We start from the raw sequence: 8,800 nt of genomic DNA, 5'->3' as shown, positions 1-8,800 counted from the left end.
GGGGGGGGGGGGGCGCAGTATGAAGGTACAACAAGAAGCAATTTTAGCCAGTACCTTTTCAGTGAAGTTTTTTAGCCTAGTTCAGGTTTGTGCCCAGCACCTGGCTGAAACCTCTCCTGCAGCCTTCTAATTCCCTAAGTTGGTGACTGACCTTTTCAGGTACCCCAGCAGATCCACTGCGGCCACAAATCAGATTGTCAGCAAATACAGGATAGTTTCTGAGGCAGTCCCTCTCTTTGATGATGGTGACGGTGGCTTTGGGTAATGTGGCAGGTTTTATAGCCCCAGCCGGCTATGTTGCACACAGTCCCACCAGAGACTTTTGATTTTTCAAAGGAAATGGTCTTAACGTAGCTGTTGCTGGTGGCATTGCCTTTCAGCTGGGCAAGGGGACAGAAAATACAGAAATAAGTTTTTGGTCTGTAAATGCTCTGTGATGAAGGTTGTCCCCTCCTGCTCCAGGGTTACAGCTCAGCCCTGCACATCGGGCAGGTGGAACCATGCAGGTGCTCCAGGCAGGTAGTTACCTTCAGTAAGAGGATGTCATTTCCCTCCTTAGCACTTCTGAAGTCTGGGTGGCAGTGATACTCTTGGACTTCGAATGTCTGCCAGCTTTCCTCTCTCCTCTGGATTGTGTGGGCTCCAAGGATGACAGTCAGGGGTTTGTGTCTGGTAAAATCAAGCACAGTGTATGTCATTAGCTTTCTCCTGTCTTCCCTGGTAACACTGAGGCACATCTCCCAGGGGCACGGCCAGGAAAGACTGGCTGGGCTTTAAAGAAGAATGGTGGGAGCAAGGAGCTCTGCCTGTGAATCTACCCAGGCAAGAGGCAAAGTAAGTTCCCATCTGACAGAGTGGAGCTCTGCAAGGATTACTTCACCCCTGGATCTCAAGCTGAGTGAATTTGGTCCAATGCTGCTGCTGTGTACCTGCCAATATACCTTTACTGGCCTGTACATCATCTGCAGAAGGGGCTGCCTTAGGAAAATCAGGAGGGACCCTGGCTACGGGTAGGAGTCCCTCTCAATCTAGCAGGTGGGACTTGGGTATCTGGGCTCCTGGGTTCTGCTGGTCCTCCTTTCTGCTGCTGAGGTGTGGGGACTGGCCTTGAGCCTGGGTTACTGGCACCGGGGCAGAACTGTCAGCCGTGGGGAGTGTAGTAGCTACACCAAGAGCCATGAGCATCTAGAAAAGCCCTCTTGCCTGTCCATGCCTGTTTCTCCAGCTGGAGGGATGGAAGAGAGGTGGTCAAGCAGCTTGCTCATAAGAGATTATTAATTCTGGTAAGTCTTGGAGGTCTTTGGTGGCAGACGGGGCAAAGCCTGACACCAGCAATCCCTGCTATGCCTGCAGGACAGTGACAGCAGGGGAGGAAGCTGATCTGACTTCTCATTGTTGACATCTGGGAAGAATAAAATGAGTCATGGAGGGGGAATAAAAAAAATAAAGGTAAGTATCTGAACAAGGGCTGGGGAGGACATGGGGAAGGATAGCTCAAGGCAGAGTGACAGACACACCTCTGCTGTTTCAGTGCTAGCCCCCACAGCCTAGCCCTGTCGCAGCAATACAGCCCGCACTCCTGCTGGAGAAGGAGTTTGGCCACAGCCCTGAAGGAAGTGGCTCAAGCTGTTAGACCTCCATCGAGGAGATGTTACCCAGATCACGGCAGTGCGACAATCTTGTGGCACCAGGAGCTGTATGAACATAGCAAAAACTTACACGAAGCACTGAGCCGCTGTCATCACCCAATTTGGCGCCACTAGGAAGCCTCCGCAGAAATGGTTGTTCTTTCCTTGCAGATAGGCCACATAGGGTGTGGACCGGGTCTTAGCTTCACCTCGTCCCTCCATCTGATTCCAGGAACAATCTGTAATGGACAGGACTGAGGATGAGGGGATCACAGGATGTGCTGCCTGGGACTCTTCCTTCCCCAGCCCTCTCCTCACCTCCAGGCCACTCTACTTACTGGCTTTAGCTGAGGGGCATGTCACCAGCAGGACGGAGAGCAGCAGTTTCTGCAGGCGCTTCATCATAGCGCTCTCGGCTTCAGTGGATCCCTCAGAGGTGAGGCTGCAGCTGGGGTCTCTTCCTGCTCCCAGCAAGGTTTTATAGCCTGAGACTAGACTCCAGGAAACCACAGAAGTCAGACTCATCTGATTAATCTATCTGCAAATTGCATGCCTCAGCGATCTGAGAGGGGAATTCAGCCAGCCTTAGCCTTGGGCATCAACCCACCTTCACCTAGGGCCTGATCTGGGGTATCTGATGTCCTTCTAAACCCAGAGCCAATTTTAATGCATTGCCTTTGAGCTGGAAGCTGTAGGGAGCATACCCACCCTTATCGCTTTGCCTGCCAGTGTGCTCTTCCCTTGCACCTTGTATTTGTTGTTGTGCACTTGAAACTCTCTTGATTTTTATCATAAGCCCTGCAAGAACAAGATTTTTTTCACTCGATGTACCAGTTCCAAAAACTGCGCAGTAGCAGTCGAGGACCTCCTTCTCTTTCTCAGCAGGTGTGGCCCTGGCTAATAGAGCAAAATTGGTGTGAGTGCATTTATAACACCACACTGGTCATGGCTATGTGAGGGCAAGAAGTTGTTATGGCAGCTTCATGACCGTGGCCCACAGCAGCGTGACTGCTGCTGCTGCCACGAAGCCTCTGTTCTGCACCAGCTGCTGACTTAGGGCTCTGCTTTGTACAGCAAAAGACACCATTTTAAGTGTTTCTTTCCAGGTGTAATTGTTCCCCATTTAACTGGGGAGTTCAGTGTCTCTTACCAGCCAGCGTGAGAGAAGACAGGGGGACGCTTCCTTGACCGTGGGTCAGGGGCTCACTTTCCCTCTAATGTGTTGAGGGTGGATGGAGACAGGGATGCAGGTTTGGGTTTCTGCCCGTTCGCTGACTAGAGATAACCTGATGACACCTGAGGACCCTGAAGCTGGTCTTGTTCCTCTGGGAAGGGTCATGTCCGAGCGCATCACAGCCAGCGTTGCCCCCACCCTGGCAGGCAGTGATTTTTGCGTGCCAAACAAGTGCCAGGTGCCTTTCTGCAGTGCGTGGCAGGGATCTGTCTTCCCTGGACCAGGCCCCATGGCAGGTGCACCTCCTCCTCCAGCCCATGGTGAGAGGGACTGTGCTGGAGGACGGGCTGGTGGCAAATCCCTGAACGGTCTCCCCCGCCCCGGCCCCCAGGGTGTCCCCTTGCCTCCTCACGGGCACCAGCACACGGGCCCGGCCAAAGGTGGAAGGTGAGCGTGGCTGTGCGCTCGCCCCAGCAGCGGTTCCTTCCTTCGCCTGTGACGAAACGGGGCCGATGTGTCCTTGCTGCCCTCGCTGGCTGCTGGTAAATTTGCTTTCCTATCTGCCCCCAGTGCCACAGGGCAAAACCCATTTTTAAAGCTAAAAGCAGCCATTCTCATGCAAAGACTGCAGCAGCTGGAGCTTCAAGGAAAACCCTTACGTGACAAAGATTTGTACTACACAGATAAGCAGCTGCAGCCTTTTCACTTGCAGATTTCCTAACTGATAGCAGCTGTTAGCAGAAGCCCAAACCATGGACCCTTCTCAGTTTCCCCAGGGTGGCATGTGTGCTGAAGGCAAAGGTGACTTAGTTTCCCTTTGTCCCAGGCAAGAACAAGGAGAACATAAAAGCAGTTATCCAGGGCTGGACTGCAGGCCATCTCCTCCCTCTGATAGAGGTGGCTAGTGGGAGCCTTGGAAAAACTATGAGAACAAGGCAAGCATCCTGTTCCCTTGAATTGCATGCAGTTTCTGTATGTTTAAAACTCCCCGCTGGGTTTTCCCCACTGCAAACCAGTCTGGTCTCCTCTCGAACTTGCGCAAACATCTGTCATCGTGTACCAGGGAGTTCCGAAGCTCGGTTACTTACCAATGCACTGTCTCTGCCCCTTGTCGCCTCCTCCAGGAAAGTGTCCAGCATTCTCCTATCTGTGTATGAGAGATGCCCTCAAAAACTAGCTGGAACAAAGGAGACTAGGGCTCAGAGTTTAGACAGGTTGCCTTACACCCAGTGCAGACCAAGGCAGGAGGGGCTGGTGCAAGTTATTCAGACTCGAGTGCAGGGGCTGTCTGAAAACAGTGTTAGAGCATCCTTTGTGTGGAGGGGAAGCTTGCCTCTGAGCATCACCCAGCTGAGGGGAGAGTCGTAAGCCCTTTTGGTTTTGTGCAAGAAAACTGCTAGAACAGCCTCTGCTCGTGCTGTACTGCTGGGGCTGGACTTGCCTTCCCGAGAGGGACAGAACATGCCAACAGGCTCCAAGGCAGACAGCTCCCAGCTAGGACTCACCCTTGCGCTTTAAGAGTTGGGCTCTCCTGCTATAGTTGGCACGGGAGGAAAGGACGAAGTGGCATGGGGTCAGGCAGTTTTGTGAACCCAGGTCCTTTATCAACCCTTTCAGTACAATCCTTTCAGAGACTGTTTCAATGTCTCTACACAGGTCATCATGTTGCTGTTCAGGAGATGGAGGACTGTGGCTCCTGGAGGATGGCAGAGGCAAAGACTGAAAGCACTGGTGTGCAACCGCTGGGACTTTGAGTATGTCTCCTCTCTGGGATCCTAAAGCCCTGTCCGTGGGATCTCAGCCACTACCTGCCCTACAGCCAACGGGGTCAGAAACAGCACAGTCTGCAAAAAGTCCGGCTCACTTCACCTGATGGAGCCTCTTACAGGTAGGACAGCTGAAAAGATTAGCCTGGTTTTCCCTGTGACCCAGCCTGCTGTCTTGGCTGCCCCACGTCCTAGAGTGCAACATCACCCAGGCACGACTGCAGAAGGGACAGTCAAGTCATTACATTGCAGGGAATGGCAGCTTTTGACCCCTGGTACTTGCTGACACACCACATCCTGGCTGTCAGCTGCTCCCAGGCAGGTGGTGATGTTGCTGAAGTTGGTGAATGGAGTGCATGCACATCGCTTTTCCCAGCCCATTTCTACCTGGGCAGTTGCTCTTCCACTCATCCCCCATGACCCCAGTAAGAGCAACTGTAGATCTTGTCCTCCAAGTCTGCCAGCAATTCAGTGGATGCAGAGCTATGACTGCCTCTGTGCCAAGAGGCTGACTTCTCACTTTCACCAGCTAGACCCTCCCTCCCTTCTCCCTGAGGCAAGGTACAAGAAAGAAGACATATGCTGGGAAATGCAGCTCTGAGTTTACTGTGAGTGTTTTAAATGCAGCAAGGTTCAAGCAGGGACAGGGTTGTCTCTGAAGGAAACAGGGTCCATTGTAGCACAGCCTCTGTCTGATGCCATCTGGGATGATCCCTGCTTGTGCCAGGGTGATTTAATGTGGCCCTGAACTGAGTGCCTGAGATGGGCAGGGAATGGGACAGCCAGCAGCCACAGAACAGAAAGAAGGGGACCCTTGTGTGCAGCGATCAGGTCGCTCAGGTTCCCAAGGAGAGAGGAGGGAGTCAAGCCTTCCGCAGTGGCAGGAGGGAAAGCAGTGCAGTCTCCAGGGCCACACCAATGCTGGAGTGAGTGTCGCTGCTGCTACTTCTCCATAGTTTTTTTGATCCAGGGCAGGTAGTTGGAGATGCGGGCGTAGACCCCCGGCGGGGCGTGGTGCCCAAAGGAAACGATGCCTTGTGCCACCTTATTGCATACCAGGGGCCCACCAGAATCTCCCTGAGGACAGATGAGAGACTGGTTTTAGAGGCCTTTTCTGTGTAGGAACAGGTTTCACCTTGGTCCCTCCCTGCCCAGGCACTGCCAGAAGGGCTGTGTCTCTGCCCTGGACCTGCGGCTCTGCTCCTGCCCCACACCCACCAAGCTGGAGGAGCTGCCCGGAGCTGGCGAGTTGGGGCTCTACCCCTGCGACTGCACGTGGACTGTGGTCTCAGGGCATCCAGAGAGTTGGTCCACATGGGAGCTACAAATCAAATGCTTGTCGCCACTCCTGGGAACCGGCTAAGTCTGTGCCAGCAGCAGTCCCTGCTACCAGAGAGCCCACCTGACTCGCAGCCAAGCCCCCAGCCTGTGGGCAGCCCATACCTGGCTGGAGTCCCTGAGCTCATGGAAGCTGCCGGCACAGACCATGCCGGTGTCGAGATGTGGATAGAAGCGGATGCATTTCCTGCGGCTGTAGATGGAGACTTTGGTTTCAAAGAGCTTGTTGGTCTCCTGGTCATCATCGATCAGGCCCCAGCCGGCTATGCTGCACTTGGTGCCCGTGGGGAGGTCACTGCCGGTCTTGGGCAGTGGAATGGTCTTGACATAGTCATTGAGTGTGGCCTTTGCCGTCAGCTGGGAGAAAGCAAAGTTTTTGGAGAAGGCTATGAGCAGAACAGCTGAAGGACACTTTGTGCGCAGAGGTAGGGGAGGTCCAGCAGGACACACAGCACTGCAAGCTCTGGTGAGCTGCTGTGAATAGGGCATGCAGCTCCAAGCCTTGCCCACAGTTCCCTCCCAGGTCCCTCCCAGTCCTGCGTGCCTCCAGCACTCATGGGAAGAAGCAGCTGATGGTTTGCAGAAGGAGCTAACAGCAAGAATGTGCTCTGCCCAGACCTGGCGAGACCCGTAAGCCCCACTCTACTCTCTGACCCACTGCCTGCTGTGGGACTGCCTTGCCTTGAGCAACATGATGTCGTTAGAGACGGTCTTGGGGTTGTATCCAGGGTGCTGGTGGTATCTGAGAACTCCCCGGATCTGCTGGGTCGTTTCTGGTTCGTGGATGTTGTGAGCCCCCAGGATGATTGTGGCATGCCTGGCCATGGCAGCAGAGGGGAGAAGGGGGAAAACAGATTGTGTCTCACCCACATCCCTCCCCTTTCGCAGGCAGGTGGACAGAGCTGCTCAGCACAGGAGGAAGAGGAGCCTACTCCAAAATTACTCCAGTGATGGACCTCACAGGTTAAGGGAGGAAGCCCCATTATGAAGTACTTACCCCATGCAGTGTGCAGCTGTCATCACCCAGTCAGGGGCCACCAGGAAGCCTCCGCAGGCAAACTTCCCTGCCTTCAGGTATGCCATGTAAGGGTGGGAGTGGGGCTGAGCCTCGTGGCCCCCCACAATCTGACCCTCTAGAGCACCTGCAAGACACCCCACCGCAGGATTAGCCAGTGGCTGCTGAGGTCAGAGCCCAGACCAGCAGCCTCACTTGCAGCGGCTTGTGGCACCCCAGCTTACTGGCACTGGCCCACAGGCAGGGAAGCAGGAGCAGCAGGGCCAGCAGCAGCTGGGGCTGACACATCTCTTCCCACAGCCGGACACTCCTTCCAAGATGTGTGGAAGTCTGAGTCTCTACTGCCCAAGGGCTGGTTTTATACCCTGGGACCAGCTATACTCAGCAGCCAGGAAACCATGTGTGATGGCCTGATTGTGCTAATCAGAGCAGTGCAGCACCCCTGCAGATCCATCTGCATCTTTGCTGCCCCAGCCTGCTCACATGCCCCATGTGCTCTGAGGCTGTGATTGATGAGTGATAGAGCAGGACAGAAAGGCCAGGGCAGAGAGAGCATGGTATGCCACAGTCCCAAAGCCTGAGGGATGCTGACAGGGAGAGGTGTCCTAGGGTATTTTTGAGGTGTGATTTAGCATTTCTCCCGCAGTTTGGCTGCAGGACAAATCACGTCTGCCCGCTTCAAAGCATGGTGTCTTCAAGCTCTGGCAATGAGGCTATCTCGTACTGTACCTTCAGTAGCTCATGCCACTTGCTCCTGGGGGTGGTCAGCTTTGTTGGCAAGAGCAATGACTGCAGATGCTCTTTCCGCTCTGTGGTTTCCCCTCTGCAGCTGGTCTGGCCACTGGCACATCTGTTCAAATGGGACCAGAGGAAGCCTTCATCTACCCTGCTCTCTCCCTTCCTTGACCTGAAATTGCCTGCGGATCAGGCTGCAAATGCTGTCTTTGCCTTGCCCCTAGCAAAGTGTGACTTGGTTAAATGCTGAACTGAGCACCAATCCTGCTGCACTTGTCCCTTCCTGGCTTTGTGGTCCTGAACAGAAACCACCATGGGGCTGTCCCAGGTGACCCTGTTTCAAAGAGGTGACCAAATCTTTGTGTCAAGGACACGGACCTGGGGCTCAGGACACCTGCGTCCTTCCTGTTCCTGGCTCCCACGCTGCCTTAGCTGGTGGCTGTCCATGCTTTCCTTCTGATCTTTGGGCCTCCAGTTGCCGAAGCGTGTCCTGCAATGGCAGCTGAGACTGCCCTTTGTATGAAGAGCTGCCCGACACTCAGGCTGCAAGCTCCGAGGGAGTTGTGCCATACAGTCCTGTGTTGTTCAAAGCTGTCCTTCCTGTTTGCACTTCCGAGCCCTTAATTACCTTAATTTTCCCCACTGCCAGGTTATCCCAGTTTGCTGCACTGTTTCTTGCTCCCTGGGGCTTGTCTGGGCAGTTGCGTGCCCACAGCAAAGCACAAATCTCTTAGGGTTAATGCTGTGTGAAGTGTCTGCTCTGCTCAGGAGGGATTGCAGGTTGCATACTGGAAGGACGTCTTTTCCATGCTCACGGACTTTCAAGAACTCTGGACTCTGCTCCAGCACAAGAGCATCTGAGGAGGAGCTGGGGACAGCCACAACAGAGAGGGGCCACAGAGGAGGCGGCAGGGTGCTGTGCTTGAGCCGCGCGGACAAAAGCTGGCATGAGAGCACAGCCAGGTTCTGCACTCTTCCTGCACTCAGCCTCATCCCTCCTGTTTCGACTGTTGGCCAGGATTAAATCTTCCCTCAGATGCCCTCCAGAAATTTTCTCTGAGCCCTTAAGTCGATCCCTTTCCCTTGCTTTGCCCCATTGGCACAAAAGTCTGGCCTAGGGGCAAACCAGCAGGCAGATGCCTGG

At 54.3% G+C, this 8,800-nt stretch overlaps 2 protein-coding genes across 2 annotated transcripts in view; both read right to left on the bottom strand.

Moving 5' to 3' along the window:
- Positions 1-2,030, bottom strand: part of LOC104157543 (granzyme E-like) — a 2,705-nt gene extending 675 nt beyond the window's left edge. Inside the window, 5 exon segments of the mRNA XM_009694913.1 lie at positions 152-272; positions 274-380; positions 528-669; positions 1,720-1,867; positions 1,967-2,030. Of these exon segments, the coding sequence (XP_009693215.1) occupies positions 152-272; positions 274-380; positions 528-669; positions 1,720-1,867; positions 1,967-2,030 (582 nt within the window).
- Positions 2,031-5,510: 3,480 nt separating this feature from the next.
- Positions 5,511-7,209, bottom strand: LOC104157542 (mast cell protease 1A-like). The gene is made up of 5 exons (XM_009694912.1): positions 7,146-7,209; positions 6,904-7,048; positions 6,588-6,723; positions 6,012-6,263; positions 5,511-5,645 (listed from the first exon to the last, which is right to left on the bottom strand). Exons 1-5 carry the CDS (start codon positions 7,207-7,209, stop codon positions 5,511-5,513), a joined length of 732 nt encoding a protein of 243 aa, XP_009693214.1.
- Between the last annotated feature and the right edge of the window lie 1,591 nt (positions 7,210-8,800).

This window comes from Cariama cristata, unplaced genomic scaffold (assembly GCF_000690535.1).
Source record: "Cariama cristata isolate BGI_N322 unplaced genomic scaffold, ASM69053v1 scaffold38272, whole genome shotgun sequence".
NCBI classification, from domain to species: domain Eukaryota; kingdom Metazoa; phylum Chordata; class Aves; order Cariamiformes; family Cariamidae; genus Cariama; species Cariama cristata.
This window is presented reverse-complemented; position numbering and strand designations above follow the sequence as displayed.

Excerpts from the sequence above, each read along its gene's own strand:
- LOC104157542 (XM_009694912.1), bottom strand. The coding sequence starts at position 7,209 with ATGTGTCAGCCCCAGCTGCTGCTGGCCCTGCTGCTCCTGCTTCCCTGC. Across the intron at positions 7,049-7,145 it reads CTGCCTGTGGGCCAGTGCCA|GTGCTCTAGAGGGTCAGATT; the intron begins GTAAGCTGGGGT and ends GGTGTCTTGCAG. Across the intron at positions 6,264-6,587 it reads ACGACATCATGTTGCTCAAG|CTGACGGCAAAGGCCACACT; the intron begins GCAAGGCAGTCC and ends GCTTTCTCCCAG.